This window comes from Artibeus jamaicensis, unplaced genomic scaffold (assembly GCF_021234435.1).
Source record: "Artibeus jamaicensis isolate MK-2021 breed Jamaican fruit bat unplaced genomic scaffold, CSHL_Jam_final contig_519, whole genome shotgun sequence".
In the NCBI taxonomy this organism is placed as follows: domain Eukaryota; kingdom Metazoa; phylum Chordata; class Mammalia; order Chiroptera; family Phyllostomidae; genus Artibeus; species Artibeus jamaicensis.
Window position 1 is genome coordinate 53,655,655 of NW_026521871.1, and position 23,096 is coordinate 53,678,750.

Genomic DNA, 23,096 nt, shown 5'->3' on the forward strand with positions numbered 1-23,096 from the left:
GAAACCCTGTTCATTTAAAGTATTCAATTGGGGTTTAAAAGAGGTTATCAAGCTGACCAGATTTAGTTCTAATTAAACGTACAAAGATTGTGTGTATACTCTTAAAATTCTGAACGTATATAAATACATATTTCCTTCTTTAAAAGAACCTGCATGAAAAAGCAGGTTCCTCCAACAGAGTAAGGCAAACGCAGCCCCCCCCAGGCCCCCCCCACCCCGTGCGCCCTGACGCAGAGCCATACCAGGGCGGCGCCCCCTCCCCCTGGAGTGGGTTCTCGCCGCCCCCAGATCCAACCCCAAGTCAAAGGGGATACAGAGAGCAGAGAAACACAAATATGCCACAAAAAAATGCACACTCTGGTAAACTGCAGGGCAAAGGACCGAGTTTCTTAGATAATGCACTGCAGGGTCGGGGGTGGGGGGTAGGGAGAGAACCTACAAACTAAAAAGCAACAAATATATCAACTAATCACAAACTGTGGTTGACTTCTAAGAAATATCAATCAAATGGATATTTGGTATTAAAAAACTTAGCTAATTTTTTTAATATTTGACAATGGAATGCTTACTTCTCTTTTCAAAAATGAGTCCCTATCTCTTAGAAATATGTATTAAAATAGTTTTTATTAAACTACTGAAATGGGATTTACTTCCAGTAACGTGGGAAGCCGAGAAGTGGACGTGGGTCCAGGTGAAAGAAGACCGGTTCGCCATGAGACCCCACGAGGCAGGCCCCCACCCGCGACAAGACGACAGGGAGATGGGAGCCAGAGCAGCTCCCCCGAGGGTCAAAAGAGCTTGGTACCTGGAAGCTCGTCCTGGTTCCCACGTGCCCTGGGCAGGCATGAGACTACGAAAGGGCCAGAATTTTCCGGAACAGCAAACACACCAGTTTATTAAGATAAAGCCATGTGACTATATGAATTCCGTAACTTAAGAAGACAGCTGATAAAAGACTCAACTCGGTGAGATCAATAACAGGGACCCTGGCTCACAGGGACACCACCTCTCTGCCGGGTGTCAGGGCCGACCTTACCTGTCCGGGTAGAGCCCCCAGTGCACCAGCACCTGCTTGTCTCTCCTCATCACCGGCCTCAGCCATTCTTCTGAAAGGGAAAAGAAAACACGTTAGTCAAGCTGACAAAAATAAATAAACAAGCTATTACTTAGACTTAACCTCTACTCAAAGATTTCGCTTGCTGAAATGCCCCACCCAGAGTTTCCTCATGACTGTGATCTACCACCTGTGAAGGGGAAGTTTTCCAGCCATGGACTCAGACTGAACAGATTCCAGGCCTATCAGCTATTACTCTCGGCAAAACCACTGTCAGGTGCAGCAGGACACTCCCCGCCCCCCACCCTGCCCCCACTCCCACCCGATCGCCATCGCTGTGTCTTCGCTGCGGAGTTTCCTCTGCAGGACCCACCCCTTCGTCTGAGGCTTCGAGGTCACCTCGTACCTTTTGAGGTGGAAGTCAGGCCTCAGCGCCTCGATTCGAGTCCCGTCGATCCTCCTCTTCCTGCAGGTCCTTCTCTGGCATCCAGCAGTGCTTTATGGCACTGCATCTAAGCTTTTACCCACAACACTATTTGCTACTCATTCTCTAATGGCTGGTTAATTTAGCCCTCCCAACCAGACTGTAAGCAACATGATCAAGACAGGTATTTTCATTTTCAAGGTTCCTCACCTAAGACAGGCGCAGACTCATGCAGCCGGATGACTCCTACTGACTTGACTCACGCTTAGGTAACACTACATTTGTTACGATGTATTTCTCTGACAGCCTAGAGTTAGCTTATTACATTTGATCCGAAGAGGGACCTAATGAAGTCCCTTGAAACCCAAAAAACAGCAAAACTTAACTAAGAGAAGTCAGCTAAATGAAACTGGCTTTTCACTGACCATTTATTTCAACATGAATCAGCCCCTTCACTGGCTGACGTCACGACGTCCACTTGCCTGAGCTCCCTGTCCAGCATGCAGCTGCTCAACTTACTATATCTTACTATCCCGAACATGTAAAGGAAGAACCAGGCCCTGTTCCTTAACCTGCACCCCAAAATGGCCAAGGGAAAAGTGAGAGCAAGGCTGGGGACCTGCCAGAACACAATCTGTTTAAAATATACTGGCTGTCCAACGTGTAAGAGCTGCCTGTGGGCATGAAGTCGACCTCAAAGGTCGTGCGGCTTTAGGAGGTAAGGATGAAAATGTCCCTCCTTTCTACAGCTGATTGTGATAGAGACTGAGGCCCTGCCTGCCCCTGAAAATCTTTGCAGCAGCAGATAGTAACTAAAGGTTAGAAATGTGAATCATGCTCTTCCCAGAGATGATCACAGAACCAATAAAAACCCTCACAATTCTGAGTCAAAATTAGCCCAAAGTTAAAACAGAGAAGTAACTTTTACAACAATGAAAAGGCAAATAATACAACTAAAAAGTGAGAAAAGGATCTGAACAGGTTATTTCTCCAAAGATTCACAAACGGCCAAAGAGCACATGGAAAGACACTTGGACTAAGTAACTAGGGACACGTAAACCAAAACCACAGGAGATACCGTCTGACACCTACTGGGCTGGATAACAGGAGACCCGACCTTTCAGAGGGCTGAGTGAGGGACTGACTGGTCTCCTCTGACTTGGAGCACTGCTGGAACTGGCTTAGTTCTGACGTCTGGGGAACACGGAGGACAAAAGGGTGCCCGGCAGCTTCCGCAGAACCAGCAAACCAGGAGGGCCCAGGACAGAGCCCGGCTCAGCTTGCTGCAGCCAGGACAAAGCACCCAGATCCCAACTCCTCCCATGGGAGGAAATCAAGGAGTAGAACGTGCATCCCCTTCTCTGGCCTTTTGGGTGGCTGCCTAAGGGGCAGATTTCTGTCTCAACGGACTCAGAGTGCTGATGGGGAACCAGCACACTATGGAGGCAGAGACCAGAAGAAGAGTTTGGCAGCTCGCTCCAACAGAGAACTTGTGCTTCAGCAGCAGACACTGGAGAGAGCAGGAGATAAGCTCTCGAAAGAAAGAGCAGCGAACCTCTCTAACTGGGAAATTATACACTCAAGTCCTGAAAGCTGCATCCTAGGAAGACATTTGAGAGATGCCTCGAATCTCAAGCCAGGCCATAAAAACTGGGAGAGGTGGCTGTTTTTGCAAATGCACAAAACACATCGGAAAAGAAGATGCACTAAGAGAAATGGAGAAATGACCCAGGGAAATAATATAAATCTCAAATACCAACCCTAAAAAAACAAAAACAAACAAAATCAAAGATCTAAGGACTGCCCAACAACGCAAAATAATCATTTAAAAGAGACTCAATGCACTACAAAATAGAACTAATCAAAGTCAGAAAAATGCACGAGCAACATGAGAATACCAACAAAGAGTTAGAAACTACTAAAAAGAAACTGAATAGAAACTCTGGAACTGGTAACAACCGAACTAAAAACTTCACTAGAGGATTCAACATCAGACCAGATCAGGAGAAAGAATTAGCAAAGTGAGAGGCTGTCACCTGAAATGACCCAGTCAGATGAACAACAATAAAGAACAGATAAGCCTCAAACACTTAACATTCATCTACCTTATTTATTTTGAGTACAATGTAGTCTTCTTCTTCTAATTAATATCTCAATTTTTTAATTTTCTTTTTCATCTCGGAGAAAGTACAAATTCTTTCTGCTAAAACCAAAATTCAACCCATGATCTTACACCAATCCCCTATATCCCTTCCAGGTTTCAACTCATATATTATGAGCTTCAATTTACTTCTGCTCTGCCCAGAAATACACTATAAAGACATCACCGGAAAGACAAAGCCTAGGGCCCCTGCTGGGAGGTCCCCTTCCACCTTCTTTTCTTTGCCATACTTTCTGAGATAATGGTTATCTTCCACCAACTTGCTCTCTCTTGCAAATTACCGGAATTTCATTATCAGAAGTTATCCATTATTTCTTGGCAAATCCAAATGCCTTGTCTCAGCCTCACTCTGTAGGCCAATTCCACTGCCTGCCTCTTGCATTTGAAATGCTTTCCTTTCCTTACTTTCCCCTGAATTTTAAGATATGGACCACATTGGCTTGCATTTGACTAAGATCCTTTATTCTCCAAGTATATGGATTTATCCCATCCAATGATAAAATTTTCACTCAGCAATTTAATCCAGAGCTTTCCAGTGGGCCTCTGACCAGTCTCCTTACAGCACAGGTGGCAAATCTGCCTGCAGGCCAAGTCCGGCCCTCCGCCTTGTTTTACCCAGCCATTCACCTTGTTTCTAACCGGCAGCAGCACCGCGTTCCCTGCCCCTAGTTAAGGAGCAGTTACATGTACACAGTCCTAAAATTATATTTGACCCTTTGAAGGCAACCATGAGGCTGATGTGGTCCCTGGTGAAAAAGAGTTTGACACCCCTGCCTTACAGTAAACATCTCAGAAATCAGCTTGCAGGTGAATTTTCCTCTTCACAAAAAATGATCAATACTGTCTTCTTTCTGTTCATCCACCAAATAAAAATAAAGCTCTTTAAATGTGGACTCAGTCCTCTCACCCACCTGCCCTCATCTCCTACTATCTCAAGACAAAAAGCCCAACTTCATTTACCATTTGTTCTTTCTCCAAGTTTCTAACACATCACCCTCTCTGCTTTTCTTATTTGGTACCTGCTTCTGGTATGCCAAACTCAAATTACTCTTACTAGTATCTTAAGATTGATTAAGCACCACCTTTTAATTTAAATTTTAACTAATCCTCACAAAAAGTCTATTGTTCTTTCAAGGGTTTTACGACATGATTTTTAATGAGCCATGGCTGGTACTGTTACCGTCTACACACTTACCCAAAGCAAACTCTCATTTACCTGACTGCCATTTATTCTAAGGAAAATCCCACAGGATTTTAATTTAAAAATAACCTTCAATATGTTAAAAATTAAATTTAAATGCTATCTCCTAATGATTACTTCAACTTCTGGTAACAGTACCAAGCAAACACCAGTAAACTAGGTTGTACTAAACAAACAAAAAAACCCCACGTGAATAAGGAATTACTAAGTAGCTAAGATGTAACAACTGCAGTTCAAACCTTTTGTAAAAGGCAATTATTTTCAAAAAGTTCACAATCTAAGCATTTACATCAGCTTTATTAGAGAAACCTTATTAGAGAGTTAAGCCAGCAACAGAATCAGTATTCCAACATACACAGCTATCCACCACCTCCCCCTAGTGGCAACCAGCGGCTACTACCTAACAGGCCAAAACCAGAAACACTAAAGGCAGGGTGAGGTTTCTCACTTTATATAGAAACGCGTAACAATCACAGAGCTAAAATTCTGACTGTACAAGTAAAATCAACTTTCAGCTATCACAATTAATGACAAGAAGACCTAAATATAATAGCTAAAACTATAAAACTCTTAGAAGAAAAGTTAGGTGTAAAGCTTCATGACTGATTTGACACCAAACATACAAACGAGCAAGCAAGCAACCAACCCAACAAGCCAACTTAACCTCTTATCATTGTTCTCAGTATCTGTGGAATTCAGCAATGTCCCCCTTCTACTTCTGACACTATTTGAACAGTCTTCCTTATCTCTTACTTGTTTGCAGCACAATTTATTAGTCTTCTATAAGTCTTTCTCAGAACCACTTGATACTGCTGAGACCTTGCTGTTGTATATTTTGTAGTTCATTAATGTTTGCTCATATTTATTTCCTTTATTCTTTAGCTTTAATTTGATGTTATTTTTCTAATTTCTTGAGAAAGATGTGTGGACCAAAGATTTCTCAGTCTTCCTTCTTCCCTAATATACACACTTAAAGATGTAAATTACCCTCTGGCTATAGCATCAGCTGCATTCTAAAAAGTTAATTTTCTTACAATTTATTAATTTCATAATTATTCATATCCAAAGATTCCCCATTTCCACTGTAATTTTTTCTCTGATCCATGGATTATATGGCAATATATTTCTTTCTTTTTAAAAAAACTTATTATTTTTTATTCTTAGAGAGAGGGAGAAAGAGCGGGAGAAGCGTTGGCCGGCCGCCTCTCACACAGCCACACTGAGGACCAGGCCCACAACCCAGGCTGCACCCTGACCAGAGCTGAACCGGCGACCTTTCGATTTGCGGGATGATGCCCAACCACCCAAGGCACACCAGTCAGGGCTACAGCAATGTATTTCTTAATTTTCAAGGATATGGAAAAGTGTCTGCTAATCTTTGTTACTGACTTCTAGCATACCCAGACTGGTAAGAAAAACTCAGCACAAGGTAATCATCAGCTCAAATATGATATAATTTGGCTTCTTATATAAATATCCTAAAAGCATATGCTGTGCTTAACAGAACTGACCTCTCTACAGGAGAACTTCCTCAAACTAAAGTGATTCACTTGATGCATTAATAATTCACATTTTGTTTCCCAACTTTCCAACCTCTGAAAGAATGAAAGTTGCCACAGGTCTAGTGACCTGTAGCTGCGGACTAAACCAACAGGAGAGCGAGGCTGAAGGTCAGAAGCTAAGCCATCATCAGTTCTCCCAACTCACACCGGAGGGGCCCTGTTTCGACCAGAGCCAGAAGGCCGGTCCTCACCAGAGATGCTCCTCCATCTTGCCATGTTTCTTAATTTTCAGAACAGAAGAACATGGCAAACCTTAAATAAGTTAAAACACAAGGCATGCCAAGACTTAACATCCAGATAATAATAACCAGCAAAGAAATAGAAGTCTAATGATTAGAAAGTTGGACATCAAGAAATTAGTTTACAGAGCCTGATTTTAATAAAATCATAAATTTAAATGACCTGTGATTTTAATACTTGCAACTCTCTCTCTCTAAAACAGGTGGTTATATTGTTCAAATCTCTGCTGATACAATTTAAAATCCTTCTCTTATCCAGTGAAGGATAAGTTTATCAGTCCACGACCAAAAACTAACTTACCATCTTCTTGGGAGGCAGGATACGGATAAATGTGGTGGGAAGCTTTTGACTTCTCGTCGGTAAATGTCCCCTGAGAAGCAATAAACAAATAATGTAAAAATAAAGCCCATGGCCAACAAACTGTAAGATGCAAGGTGCAAAATGCCTAAGAATTATAGAGATACTGTTTCACTCACATATTTAAAGTATTATTTTAAGACTACAACATTTTTATTCTTTTTAGTCAAGGAAAGAGATAGGGATTATAAGAGCAAACAAGGGGGGGTGGGCTGGGATGGGAGTAAAAGACAGAAAACTGTACTTGAAAAATAATTAAATAAAAAATAAAATTAAAAAAAAAAGAGCAAACAAAAATTATCTACAGAAAGTTACATTGTTCTGTAGGAAAATAACCCAAGTGCCCTTAGCTAATTGTCTCTAGTTAACCTCATCAGTAATATGAATACTTCTAATTCTTGAAGTTACTACAGTCACCATGAATTATCATGAGTATATGAAGTGACGCAATGCAGGTTCATGGCCGTGAACATACATAACTGAGGCTACGTACGTACAGAATGGACGCTGGCTTGGCCCTAGCATGTACACAGGGTAAGGCAAACACAGGTTTACAGTTGTTTGTATGGAAAATAAGACAATATTTAACACGTGACACGAGAACAAATTCTGTGTTTCACACACAGACAACCATAAACCTACTTCTGCCCCACCCGTGTATGTTACTGTTGTTCTAAGTTATGTTAGAAAAGTGGATGATACAAACGCTGAAGTTTCAGCTAGAACGCAGCACAGTGTAGGCCCAGAACGCGACTTGGACGCCAGGTAAACACAGAAGTGCGCCACCTGCAGACCATAAGCATTATGAGACGTCTTAAAATCAGGTGCAAAGAGCACCTTTACCAATTTCCTGAATTTTGCCATCAACCCTGAGCATTTATTAATCATTAACATTAGAAAAATATAATAATGCTCTTTTCAGCTGGAGGAAAATTCTAAAATTTAAGGCTACATTAAGGTGAATTAGCTACCAAACAGGGCAAGACATTCTCCATCACCAGAAGCGTCTGAGCACCCTTCCGAATAGCCACAAAAAAGGCTGGAAAGGGGACGCAGCACTTCATGTGCGAGGAGACAGAGCAGCATGACGTTCAGGCCTCCAGCATCTTAGAGACGTCAGACAGGCCTGGGTTTACACTCAGCTGTACCCTTCTGTATCTGCAGAATTTTTTGGCATTTCAATGTCTTCTGTGAAACAGAGTGGTAACAAGTAATACCCACTGCACAGGAATTTTGTTAGGACTAAGTTAACAGATGCAGCGAGCTAACAATGGTGACAGATGCACAGTAAGAGCGCAATCAGTGTGGTTATTAATGCATTTTAATGCCTGAGTGGAGGCTGACCGAGAACATTCAACAGCAGCACTATTATTAGCTTCCAAGGTCTCCTCTCTGAGAACCTATGGAACCAGAGGACCCTTACAGACCTCTGGAGTCATTCCTAGAAAACAAGCCCTAAAGTCAGATTACTTACGAACTACAGCAACTCAATGTCCAGTATAAACTGCGAGAAAATATACCAACTTTGTCCAGGATCACTTGGTAGCAGTGAGTAATTTCAGCTTGATGGCAAAAACCCGTGGGCTAATTTGTTCTGTTTCTGCCCTCTGTCGTGTAACAAAGCTACCTGGACAGCAACGCCAACAAACAGTCCCAAAGAGAAAAGAAGGGGAAGTGACTGGTTCACGCATAATGCTAGTGAAATGGGGAACTGGATTTCACACTGCTAATACGAAAACACAGTGATATTACCTTGCTCTTTGGTAGGAATGTTTTATAGAGATACATAAACTACTATGTCTCTGATTGTAAGCAGTACTAGAAACCTTTGCTTTCGAAAGTTGGAAGATATTTTACTAAATGCTAAAACGTAATTTAGCTGGCGATCTCTCTTGCAGCAGAAAAAATAAAGATATTTAATGAGGCTTTTCATTTAATTTTAAGGACCGATAAAATGGTCACTCAGATGCTATTATTTCAGAAAATCATCTTCTCCACGGGTCTCCTCAGCAAGTGTATGTGACACAGGTCGCCTGCAGTTCAGACCCAGGTAGTCACAAACCTATGGCAGCCAACTGACTAAGGTCTCAACCTAAAATTACAGGAAAGAGGTGGGGACGTTGGAAGACAGTGCTGGTACATGTGAATTAAGATAGTAGTGAGCTTATGGGAAAACAGAATTTCTAAGTTACTTCTTAAATTTTTCTGTTTTTTTTTTTTTTTCAATCAGCTGCCTCTCACACACCCCCAACTGGGGACCTGGCCCACAACCCAAGCATGTGCCCTGACTGGGAATTGAACCAGCAAACCTGTCAGTTTGCAGGCCGGCGCTCAATCCACTGAGCCACACCAGTCAGGTTGCAAGTCACTTTTTTAAAAAGCCACAAACATCATAACACTTATAATAAAAGGAAGACCAGGTTTATTTGAAGTAATATCTGATCTCCTACCAACAACTGTGTCACCAACTCCCACTACATGACTTTGTGGTCATGGTGATACAGAACACACCGACTGGTGTCTTAGTCTACACGAGTGCATTTCCCAATGAGGCCATGGCGACTCTGTCCCAATGACTTCACTACATGCTGCTCTGGGACATACATGGTACTGAGTCACCGCACAATACACCTAAACTGACACAAGAGTAAGTCAGGAGATCTCAATAATGCGGGGGGGGGAGTGTGCTGCTCCAGGCTCACAGCTGGAGGGGCGGGGAGAGAGAACAAACCGGCATCCTAGAACCCAGAGAGAAAGAACTTTCATTAAACACAGATATAAACTGATATCACAAAAGACACTACAGCTGAGTCTGACCAGACGTTTACCACTACACGATGTTTCTGAAGCGATCGCGTCTATTACCTGATGTCGTTTGATGATATCTTTCAATTTGTTAGCCAGCTTCAGATCAATGTCTGGCATGAGGTAGATGTTGGGTCTGGTCAGACAATTGCTCTGAGAAAGAAGAAACAGATTTTTAATTCTCTTAGTTTTGAAATAATGTCACATTATTTATACATCAATCTAATGGCAAAAGTTTTGCACTCAAATTTGCAACTGTTCAAAATGGGAAGATGCACTCTGGTATATAAAAGAATGTAAAAGTCTTATTGTCAACATAAAACTTAGGTGTTCAGAGGCTAATGACATCACCAAAACTCTTTTCTGCCGTCAGGCATAGCTGGGCAAAAAGATGCTGAGATTTATGACCCAAGAAATCATCAAAGTGGGAGAAGGGCAGGTAAAGATGAAAGAGAGTGCAGGGGGGATAAATGGTGATGGAAAAATGTGAATGAAAAAAAAAGTTAAATCACCTTTTTCATTAAGGTACCAAACGGACATATTAATTACCCTGCTCAATTTCACCTGAACTCACCTTAACAGTCATTGTAGTGTTTTCACTATATCTTCCGTTGGCTCAGGGGAGGCATGTACTCATTTTGGCTCATGATGTAAATTACTTAAAATATAAAGACTGTGGATTATAGCTCTTTTCCCCCCATTTCTGATCTTACATATAGTGGTGATTAAAATATGTGTATTAAGAACAAAAGACATAAAATATATGGGTTTAAAATAATGTAAGACATATATGAAGGACTTGAAATCCTAAGTAAAGCTGATAAGAAAGAAAAGGCATGTTTGAAAAAGAAATGAATAAAAATGGCAAATATTATCATGGAAATAATTTTTTTAAAAAAAAAGTGCGTTAACCCCCAACCCGTCACCAAAACTCAACCAACAAACAAAAATGCTCCATTATTTCTCTAGCTAACGGTTCATGGGACAAGTTTTAGGCATTCAGTTAATGAAATACCTGGCTAAATTTTTACCAGCTGTCTCACCTCCGGAAGATTAATTCAATGATCAATATAAATTACCAATCAATAAAAATACCAATATTAGGAAAGAAAAGAAGAAAATTTAGTGTTCTCTCCTCTAGGTTATAATCTAATTGGGGAAATAAAATCTATATTTATGGCACAACCATAAAACATATCCCAAAAAACTCACGGTATAAACAAGCAACTAGTAGGATGAGACAGTATTTATATTAAATGTAAGAGATTCAAATAATGGGTTTGGTGAAATTAATAAAGAAAAATATTACAGATCATTTCACCAGAAGTTCAAGGTCAATGCCCTGGCTGGTATGGCTCAGTGAACTGAGTGCTGGCCTGTGAATCTAAAGGCTGCAGGTTCAATTCCCACCTGGTCAGGGCAAATATCTGAATTGTAGGCTGGATGCCCAGTTGGGGATGCATGAGAGGCAACCGATGGATGTTTCTCTCATACATCAATGTTCCCCCTTCTCTCTCCCTCCCCTCCTCTCTCTCCAAAAATAAATAAATAAAAATCTTTTTTAAAAAGTTTAAGGTCAATATTCTATAAATGACAGGTTAGTCATACTTTATGCCTCTAATCCTTCCAAAACCCATAAAAATAACAGAACAATGGACTTTAGAAAACTTTTCTTAGAACTGGAAGTATATCCAAGGAAAAAATTTGTAACAATTTAACTTTCCCAGTTACCTGCACCAATGTTTTTTCAATATTCATAAACATCTCAACATTGCGATCCATTCGGGATGGGTTCTGTAGATCAAACCTCCGCCTTAAAGACAAAAAATAATTAATGTCTCCCACCTTAAACAACAGTGAACTTGACCGTGGCATTCAATGCAAAGGAGTTGGACAGATTTGGGAATTGAAAAGTATATTCTCCCTGGCTGGTGTAGCTCAGTGGACTGAGCGCGGGCCTGCAAATCACACGATCGCGGTTCAATTCCGAGTCAGGGCACATGCCTGGGTTGCGGTTCAGTTCCCAGCAGGGGACGCACGAGAGGCAACCATACATTGATGTTTCTCTCCTTCTCTCCTTCCCTTCCTCTTTAAAAATAAATAAATAAAATCTTAAAAAATATATATTCTCTCAACAGTAATAGGAAGCAACGTTAACTCCTAAAAGACTAAATTTTAAGACATTAAGATTCACTCCAGTCAAAATGAAGTATCTGTTCCATCCCATATTCCTTAAATCGAAGGTGTTTTACATCATATAAAAAATCAGTCAGCCCAACCAAAGGCAGTAAACTGCTATACCACCCTTCAAGTACCAGCAGTCCATCAACTCTGTGTGTGCTTACAAGTCATCTGTTCAAATGCAACAGTGCCCATGTTCTCTGAGGCCGCTACTGTCCTAATGTGGTGAAATTCATCTCGTTATCTTCTCTTGAAATCTTCCCCCAATGCCTGTTTCCGTAAGTACACAAGCATAACATTTTGCTGTCTTCACCTATTATTAGTTGCTTTCATACAGTTACGTGTTTATATATTTGACTGCTTTTTCTAAGCATCTTTTTAAACCCCCAGCCAAGGAGAGGGTTTTGTTGATCTGGCGGGGGTGGGGAGGATCTGTGAGAGAGAAACATTGACCAGCTGACTCCTAGGCCTGCCCCAACCCAGGGCTGAGCCCACAACCAGGTATGTGCCCTGACTGGGGAGTGAACCCACCACCTTTCTGGTGTACAGGACTACGGTCCAAACAACTAAGCCACCCGGCCGGGGATCTCCATACTTTTTGTTCAGCACTTGCTCTGCTTCTGTTCTATTTTAATTCTGGGGGAAAAGCACAGTTTAATGACTGAGAGTGTGGGCTGCGGAGTGGAACTGCACTGGGCCCGGACCCTGACCCGATTCTTATTTATGTAGTGTGGAGTGGCTTTCTAATCCAAGAATCCACTTCTTCATGAGACAGTGGCCCACTGTGAAATTCTATGAAGGTTAAATGAGAAATATACATTAAGAGCTTAGCACAGTGTTTATGCTGTAAGTAACTGGTCAATAAACGTTAGGAGAGTTATACTATTTTTTAAATCACTACCACCACGCACTAGCAGTCTAAGTCCTGAGTGCACGCTCCGAACTCCCAGGTTTTACACTGGAGATGCTCCCCGCACTGCCAACCTCTTTCTAAACTCTCCAGGATGCCACCACCAACTCAGCGGATCCATGAAACATGAAATCCACGGGACTGATTCCCGTGCGGAATCAGTCCACAAGGCACTTCCTCTACGCAGCGACTGTCTCCCTTCAGGCTCCCAACACGCCCTGCGCACACTCACCACTCTAGCTTGTTAGGTCGAGGGCAAGGCCTGGGCTTCACGTTTTTCCTTAAGCAGTCTTAGCGACTAGTAGAAATGTGTGTCTTCATAAAGCAAACCACTCAATAAATTAGTATTTATTATGACTGAGTTTTAATATTTATTATGACTTTTTCATTAATGAGCTAAGACTGAAATGCTTCCCAAAATAATTCCAATTAAAAAATTAAGCCAAGTGTCCACTAAAGCACAGACGGAAGTAATTTAAAATAGAACCAGCTCCAGCATTAAAAATGGCATTTACAGAGGAGACAAAACCTGTCCCAGCGAACCATGCAGACATAACCTCGGGACACGTAACCTTCGATCCCACTCTTCCGTTTCTGAGGATGCTCCTTCCCTAATCCCTGAGGAGGGGGTGGTAGGGGAGACACTGCACCCCATTTCCCGACTGGCAGGACGGCAGGCTACAGCTGACTACCAGAAACACCCTCTGACAGCTGACAGCTGAAAGCGTGCCACAGTCTTCCGCCACAATTAACCCCCCTTCCGCAACACAAGGTCACTCTCCCGCAGGCTTCTGATAACAGAAGAGCTGGGTCCATAAATGCATCGCTTACAGAACTGCTCCCACAGTCCGCTCACTGTTCAGAGAAACGGCTCCCTACGTAGCTGACGCAGATAATGGGTCTGAAGGGAGGCATCTCTCTTGCAGATCTGAGGGACGCTCTGAAAGCAGCACAGAAATTTAAACAGGGCAGCTTGGATTGATCTGAATATTAAGAGCTAAATAAATCCATTACTAGAGAAAAAAATCAGGAATTTGTTCTGCCTTTCCAACTGTTAATCAAGTTTCTCTTCAGAAAAATATCCCAGCTAATAAATGAAGAAGGAATAACAGTGTTCCATAAGATATCATCTAAGCAACAGTAAGGACCTGTACCTACACAATGGAATGTCTACCATCTGGTTTTGTCCGAATAGGAACACCCCCACGTGACAGAGCTGTCACAGCAGGGTGACTTGAGGCGCTGCGCGCTGAGGGCCACGCACCACAGACAGACAGACAGACACCCAACAGGACACACCTCCCAGTGGAGAAACGCAGCAGTCTGCGAGGTCTGCACTAGGTCTGCGCTCAACGCTGCTGGTAGGTTCTGTGACTTTAGGGAGAACGACATATAAGGAACAACCTGTAGCAGAGGCTAACTGATATAAACAAAGTTAGAGTCTGTTGTTAGGAGGAAACTATGCAGAGTGAAAAGTACTGCTGCACAGTGCTGCTGCCAAAAACAAAACAACAAAAACAAACCTGAACTTGAATCAAACTCAGCCTTGGATCTACCCATGTTACTGGACTACGTTAAACAATATCCCCTTGGACATAACAGCAAAGTTAAGTCAAAACAAAGACAATTCTAAAAGGCAACCAGTGTTGCAAAAATAACTTGCAAGGACAAAGAGAGATGAGAAAACTATAAATTTGTTTAGAGAGACTTAAGCGTCATATCAACCAAATGCAATGTATAAATCTTGGCTGAGAGCTGAGGTGAACAAAACAGAAACCATTCATGACATCAGGGAAACTTCAACACTGAGTGGATATTTAATAATATTTGTAAATTAATGATAATTTTCCTAGTTGTGATAATAGCACTATTATGTTCTAAAAATCCTTTTTGAAAGTAAACACACAGTGAGATATTTACAGATGAAGTTATCAAGCTAGAAATGCACGACGGCAGCCCGGGGGCTCTGCTGCGTGAGCGCCGTCCCAGGCGTCACTGGGACTAAATGTGAGCTCTCAATAATGGTGAGACTTCTGCTTTGCTCTCCTCTGGCATCTGCTGGGCAAGGTTTTGCAGCAACCTTTCAATACATGATACTGACTGTCGAAAGGACCTTCAATAACTATGTTGCTCAATTTTGCAGCCCCTTGTAAATATATTTAGTGATGTTCTCTTTGCATCCTCAGCTATGTATAGAAAACAGTCTGAATACAAATAATCAACTATGAATCCCAGAGAATAAGTTTCACACCATCTGGTGTGATTCTAGGAAGGCAAACTTCTAAAACGAAAAACAAAAGCGCCCTGAACTGGGGCAAGGCCAAGAGCAGGCAATGGTAGAGAAGGACCGCGATGTGGGAAGTGACCCCAGTGGACCTCGACGGGAGGGGCTCTGGTGCAAGAGGCAAACTAGAAAAGCCTGCAGACGGCCACCAGAAGGGGGGGTCTAGCACCGCCAGAGGGGTCCTGCAGCACAGAGATAATCAGAGCCTAGAAACAGGCAGCACACAAGGGGAGGGAGGTCTATCAGGCAAACCAAAAACTATACTCCACTGGGTGTGCATCTCTGGGCTAAGTAAATTGGTTTGGCCCCTTGCTATATTATATTTTTAAATAAAAAAGCTGAGGGTCGAAGTTCGAGTCCCAGTCAGGGCACATGCCTGGGCTGTGGGCCCGGTCCCCAGTGGGGACCATGTGAAAGGCAACCACACATTGATGTTTCTCTCCCTCTCTCTAAAAATAAAAATAATAAAATATTTAAAATAAGTAAGCTGGAGGACTAGCAGAAGAAATATTTTAAATACACTATTAAAATGAGTAATTCTTCCGAAGTTAAACTATCTAAACCACCTTTGTGCTAGAATGACAACCTGACTGACCAGCGCATCTCCACGTGACGCGTAAGGACCACTTAGATGGAGCGCCCTTGGAAAACTCCAATTCTCAGCAGCTGACGACATGTCCGTGAGGCCTGGTAGTTTGTATTTTTAATAAGGACTCCAAGTGATCCCTACAGTGTGAAAGCTACTGCCAGAGGGACGGAGGGAGGAGGGAAAGGAAAAGGGGGAATGAAGGGAGAAGCAGAACTGTAGGTACCAGAGCAGGGACTCTCCTCCCCGCTCCAGCTCTGCCCTGGCAAGAATCCGAACCCTCTGAGCCTGACCCCTCTCCCCTCTGGCCCGAGGAGGCCGACTGGATGGCTCGTATTCTGAAGGCCTAGCTCAAATGAACATTAAAGTTCTATCTTTCAGCGCACTGGCAGTTCACAATACACATGCGCTTCACAGTGTGCCTGCCTTCTAATCTGCTGACAACGCACACGCATCTACTGTCCCTCCACAACCGCGTCTGAGAAACCGCCTGCTCAGGAAACACCACGGTGGTTTCGCATTTTTCTTGGGTGTCGGCACAAAGTAAATGAGGGCTCTAAACCAAAGACAACTAATTTGCATGTTGATCATAATACATCTATAGAATTTTCTAACACCGTACAAAGAAGGAACAGGATTCAACATGAAATAACTTCTATATTACCTCAAAACATGTAAATAAATTGAAACTTACCATCCCTGTTCATTTTTATACTTGTAAGCAGCCCCAAGGACATGACACAAGGTGCCTCCAGCTTTGAAATCCATGAAACATTTTGCCTAAAAATGATAAAAGTTACACATGAGAAAAATAAAAGTTCTGACAAAATTACTTATTTCTGAACTCTAAGCTATAAACTCAAAGATATAAATAACTCCTTAAGTACTTTCTGAAACAAATGAGGTATAAAAAATTTTTCTAAAAAATAGATAAAAAATTTCTTTCCAAGTTCAATTAACATATTACTCTTTAAAATATTGATATATAACAAACTCCACTGGTAAGTATAAAATTTGATTCTTAAAACAAAATTTCAGTAACAAATTTCCAACAATATGGTTTCCCTATAGAATAAGAAATATTAGTATGCATTAAAAATTTTTCAAATCTGGTTTCCTGAGTTTATTTACTTTTTTAAGATTTTGTTTACTTCTTAGAGAGAGAAGAAGGGAAAAAGAAAGGGAGAGAAACATCCATATCAGCTGTCTCTTGCATACCCCCAACTAGGGACCTAGCTGGCAACCTAGGTATGTGCCCTGACTGGGAATCGAACCAGTGACCTTGCAGTTCACAGGCCAGCCCTGAACCCACACCAACCAGGGTCTCAACTTTAAATTATCAAAAACTGTAACTCAATTTTGACTATATTTTAATGACCACTCAAACAATGTAGCACTATATTTAACTATATATAAACGTAAAGCTAAAATCTGCACAACTTAAGATACGCACATCACAGATTGTAAATAAATCATAAGACCTCAAATAAATCAAATGCCGAATGATTTCTACAATATGGGAGGAAAATTTAATTATGAGCCCATCATCAAATGTGCTAAAAGATGAAGTGTTAGAAATACATCATGTAGAGCTGGCTTTAGCTCAACGGGTACTTCGATTCCCAAGAAATACATCATGCATTTTTCTCTTTGAAAACTACTCTGAAAAATATTGGGTTGGCCCAAAAGTTCATTTAGTTTTTCCTGTACGATGGCTCTAGTAGTGCTTAGTTCTAACTTCATTCAAAATAATTTTGTTAGAATGTATTGTGACAGCTGTCATTATCAGCATGCATTAAAAACAAACAAACAAACAAACAAACAAACAAACAAACCCCACAAAACTTATCACCCTGGCTGGTGTGGCTCAGTGGATTGAGTGAGGGCCTATGAGCCAGTGGGTCACCTGTTCGATTCCCAGCTCAGGGAACATGCCTGGGTTGTGAGCCAAGTTGTGCCCCCAAGAGGGGGCGCACGAGAGATAACCACACATTGATGTTTCTCTCCCTTTCTCCTTCCCTTCCCCTCTCTCTAAAAATAAATAAATAAATAAATTTTTAAAAAGAGCTTTTCCAGCCTGGTTATCCTGTTGTTTCTCAAACACACAGGTTCTGAGTTCCTAATTTATTCTGTCCAGTACACCACAAACCCTGATTACATATTCCTAAACAAATATATATACGGATGCAATTCTTATTCACGACATGAGAAAATGCACAATCCACAATTCTGCAGCATTCACCTCTAAAATCAGAACAGCACGCTAGGTAGGTACTTACTAGGACAGAACGAGACCTCGTTCTCCCCTGGGCCTCTCCTGAACCCCCGCTCGGTCTCACAGGTTCTCTGACACCACCACGTATGCACATCACTACTGCACAAACACAGCACAGCGCTGAAATGACTAAGTTGTCGGTTTATCTGTAACGTGAACTCCTTGAGGACAGAACAGTGTCTTACTCGAATCTTTGACACTAGTATTCAGCAGAGTGCCTGATGCAGGTAATCAATAAAAATTTTCTCAATACTTCAAGTGTACTAAAATAATTTACAAAGTCAGAGCTATGCTGAGAAATATACTGAACAGACCAGAACAATAAAATATTGGTACATATAGCTTAAGATTAAGGTTAATTTTTAGACAGATATTAAATTTGAGAAATTAAATCATTATCACATACAGGCTTAAGACTAACTTCTATCAACCACTAAAGGGACCAGTCATGAATGAAAAGTAGAAAACTGCAGCCTTCACTTTCCCAGTGGTAAGATCTGAACAAAAGGGGGAGATTCGTGCACCTGTCGCGGGCACCGCACGGTACAGTGAGACAAGAAAAGCATCCTCAAAGATGGGGCAGAGTGAAAAGTAAAGAGGGCTGCTCACCATAATTCAAGGACTCTTAGAGCTTGCTTAAAAATGGATTTGGGATTCCGATCCTCGGGACAAGCTCAGTATCAGACCCACCCCGATTTAAAAAAAAAAAAAAAAAGTAATGGACCAGAGTCTAGGGACGATGTGCTGAAGGCAGACCGAAGAGCCTCAGGGACACCCACTGGGCCCTGACTATATTTCCTCACTCTACCCCACCCGAAGGCCCCCCCAGGGCCTTTGCTCTGGCACCAGACTGGCTCATTCTCAACAGCTCTCTGAAGCAGAAGCACAGATTGGTGTGGGTAAATTCCTCTTGATTAGCATTAAAAAAACTAAAGGACAACAGGGCACCGAAACCTGACCCTTCCAGACCTCAGTTAGAGACTCCGGGGGTTAGGGACAGCTCGGACAGGCTGCTTCTATTCCAGGCTGTGTGACCACATTGCCTTTGATAAGCTGTTCTATCCCTGGCAGCTAAACTGGAAATTCGATCTAATCCTGTTCTGGACCCATGCAAGCGGTCTCATCCTATTTATAGCCCACCTAAGACTCTGCTGAGCAGAACAAGACCTAGAAAAGCCACATGTAAGTGCAAAGCTTAAAACTGCTTTAAATTAGTGCCAGTATTTTTCTGATGTATTAATTAATGACAAGTAGCAGTGCGAGCAGTTGTTATAGGAGGGGGCGGTGTTTTGGTGTGAGTCGAGCACACACACGTGTGCGTGCGGACACACACAGGGACACACACACACACACACACACACACACACACACACGATGCCACGTTCCGACCTCTGCATCAGCAAACGTGAGGCATGGACGACGGAGCAGAAACTGAGCGTGCCCGAGAAACGCAGTTCACCCGGATTCAGTCGCCGTCACACCTCAAAAACAATCTGTGGGGGGGAAAACACTCGACTCCAGAACCCTGTTATCTCACAAGTATGATGACAGTCAAATATTTCACAAGTTTCTTTGTGCGTGTTAACTGCTTTCGAGCTTAAAACAGTGCTTTCTAGACACAGTTCACAATGTTATTAGTAAGGGAAATTACAATCCAGCTGACCTCAGAACAATGCATGGGTCAGGGGCACCAACCCCCCTCCCCTGCTCAGCACAGTTGAAAATCTGCACTTGAACTTTTACTTCCCCTGAACTAAACTACCACTGGCCTAATGTTGACAAGGAGCCTTACGGAAAACATCAACAGTCAATTAGCGCAGATTTTGTCTGTACGTTATAGATACCGTATTCTTAATAATAAAGTCAACCAGAGTAAAGAAAACATATCAAGAAAATCATAAACCCTGGCTGGGTAGCTCAGGTGGTTAGAGCATCACCCTGACACAGCAAAGTTAGGGGTTCAATCCCTGGTCAGGGTACATTCAAGAATCAACCAATGAACGCGCAAATAAGGGGAACAACGAATCAATCTCTCACGTTCTCTAAAATCAACAAATTAAAAAAATATACACTTTTAAGAAGACAATCATTAGAAAGAGAGGAAATCATTAGAAAGAGCTGCCCTGACTTGTGTACCAGAGTGGGCTGGGCGTCGTCCGGCAGCGGAAGCCAGTGCCACCCCATCAGGGCACCTGCCTGGGTTGTGGGCCAGGTCCCCAGGTGGGGTTGTGCAAGCAACAGCCAACCAATGTTTCTTTCCCCTTCTCCCTTCCTTCCCCTCTATAAATAAAATCCATTTTTTTTAAAAAGAATTTTTAGCCCTGGCTGGTGTGGCTCAGTGGATTGAGCACAGGCTGTGAATCAGCGGAGGGGGTTGCTGGTTCGATTCTCGGTCAGGGCGCATGTCTGAGTTGCGGGCTGGATCCCTGGTGGGGGCCACATGAGAGGCAGCCACACACTGATGTCTCTCTCCCCTCTTTCTCCCTCCCTTCCCCCTAAAAAAAAATCTTTAAAAAAAAAAAGAATTTTAAAATTTTATTTTTAAAAAAACTGCAGGAAAGAATTAACGCAGCAGGCCTCAGATTAATATCCCCAGTAAGGCCTGCCTACCAATTTGGCCTTGGCTGGCGTCTGGGAATCTGACCCTCAGAGTACTGCTCATCAAAAGTTAACAGACAGAAGGGTGGCCACTGTGTCCAGACTGCGCAAACACTGTGGTTATGATGAATTCCTGCTTTCCTTCTGGGAGTCTGAAATTTTCATGTGCACCAGGCAAAATGGACCAGCTTCCCACAAAGCCTTGGGTGAGTCTCTGACGGGCCCCCATGGGCAGCAACGCTGTGTACGCGCCGCCACACCTTCACCGTGTGGCTCTCGTGGGGGCGCTGCACGGGTTCCTCCAGCCCACACCTGCGTCCTTCTCCCTGTGGTCCCACAGCACCGATGCTCACCGCACAGCTGCAGCAAACCTCAGTCACGAGTACAACTGTGCACTGAGTCCCTGCAGCCTTCCGGCCAATCTCCAAATGTGGGGTGGTCTTGGGGACCAGTTATTTGAATAGGCAACTCACAAAAGATGAAGTTATTTGAATAGGCGACTCACAGTCAATAACCACATGGAGATGCTTAACATCATCAGTCATTGTAAAACTGTAAATTAAAAGTGGGATAAGATTCCACTTCATAACCATCAGGATGAGTAAAATTATACTGATTACACCAAGGATTGAGAATGCAAAAGGATTGGGACTCTCATACACTGCTAGATGGTACATAAAATGATATAAAAACCTAGAAACACTTTAGCAATTTCTTAAAAAGTTAAATGTTACCAACTCTACCACCCACACATTCTGCCCCTAGGTATATCCGCTCAGCAGGAACGACATCCCCAGAAAGACGTGTATGTTAACGCTGATGGAGGCTTTACCGCAAAACTGAGAAAGGCCCAGGTTCCCACCACACAGCAGGTGGCTCACCCGCGCAGTGGGACACTACTCAACAATAGAAGGGGACAAACTACTGACACATGGAACAACACAGATGACAGGTGCCTCAGAATTGGGATGCTGAGTTAAAGCAGCAAGGAAAACAAGATTATAATACTGTGATTCCATTTACATAAATTTGTTGAAATTGTAAAATCTGTAGTGTCCACGGTTGCCAGGGGACATGGGTACAAGAGAAGTGGATTACAAAGATACTTTGGGGAGGTCAAAATGTTCATTACCTTGAGTTCATCGTATTTTAAATATGTATATTATTTGTTGTGTATCAATTATACCTCAGTAAGACTGGAGGGAGAAAAGTTACAGAAGTTAAGAAAAAACATAAAAATAGCCCTGGCTGCTGTGGCTCAGTGGATGGAGCGCCAGACTGTGAAACAAAGGGTCACGAGTTCAATTCCCAGTCAGGGCATAGGCCTGGGTTTGGGCCAGGTCCCCAGTGGGGGGCAAGCAAGAGCCAACCACACACTGATGTTTCTCTCCCTCTCTTTCCTCCCCCCCCCGCCCCCGTCTCTAAAAACAAATAAAGTCTTTTAAAAAAGAAAAAGAAAGAAATTACAAAATAAAAACATCACCCTAATAAATAAGAACTACAATTCCAGTGAGCTGAGGTTCCTCCCTGGCCATGTGACACCCCCCCCCCCTCCGTGGTGTGACTGGGACTACAGACCCGCTGTTAACAGCAGTCACTGGGCGTTCCACAGCCCTGCTCCACGGTGGCCCCACAGGCCCGCTGCCTGGCACACAGGCCCAGTGGAAGGGACACATGAGTTTACGGACAGTTGGGAATGTCCTACTTCTTACCTGGGTCGTGGTTAAACGAGTGCTCTCTGTAATGATGTCAGTTTTATTCATTTTGTGTACACATTACAATAAGAAGCTTTAAAAATGGAAAGAAGTCACTGCTGCACAAAGCCAATGCCCAACCCCGTCACTTAACGGCTGCCTGAGCTCCACCGCATCAGAGCTCTGGGCTACACACTGAGAAAGCCAACGGCCAGCACACATCCTCTTAGGCTCCTCTTTCTAGTCCCATGTTCCCAAAACAGTCTCCCTCTCTGAAGTTTACAGACTGGCAGTACTGTAAAAAAGACGGGCTGTGCATTAAATGATTGATTTTCTTAGATGTAATGACAACTCAAAATTCTGAACATCTCACGAACACGTTTAGAATCTTCGGCTACATTAGACTCTGACTTGACCATTCCAGAGTCCGCCAGGCTCTTAGAGCTTCGAGGTTTTCAGATACAGATGCTCATGATCTTTGTAAAAAGGCAGAACTCGATCCGGCTCTATCGCGTTATCACAATTACATTTACGCTATGTACGCTATGCACCAAACCTTAAAGGGGTTGTAAAGAGAAAAACCACAAGAATTTTATACATGTGATGAAGGTAAAAATGCTATTTTTTCTTTTTTTTAAATTAATTTTATTTAGTTATTTTTCAAGTACAGTTTTTTGTCTATTTTCCCCATCCCAGCCTCCCCCGCCCCTTGCTCCCCACCTCCCTCCCGAAATGCTATTTTTTCTGTTTGAATTCATATTTAG

General features: G+C 42.6%; 1 protein-coding gene across 1 annotated transcript in view; it reads right to left on the reverse strand.

The window, feature by feature from the left end:
* The window catches only part of SMARCC1 (SWI/SNF related, matrix associated, actin dependent regulator of chromatin subfamily c member 1), a 109,180-nt gene that overhangs the window by 77,222 nt on the left and 8,862 nt on the right, over positions 1-23,096 (reverse strand). The window contains exons 3-7 of the mRNA XM_037130408.2: positions 16,460-16,545; positions 11,536-11,617; positions 9,865-9,957; positions 6,943-7,012; positions 1,037-1,106 (exon numbers count right to left, since the gene is read on the reverse strand). Of these exons, the coding sequence (XP_036986303.2) occupies positions 1,037-1,106; positions 6,943-7,012; positions 9,865-9,957; positions 11,536-11,617; positions 16,460-16,545 (401 nt within the window). The remainder of the gene's footprint in view (positions 1-1,036; positions 1,107-6,942; positions 7,013-9,864; positions 9,958-11,535; positions 11,618-16,459; positions 16,546-23,096) is intronic.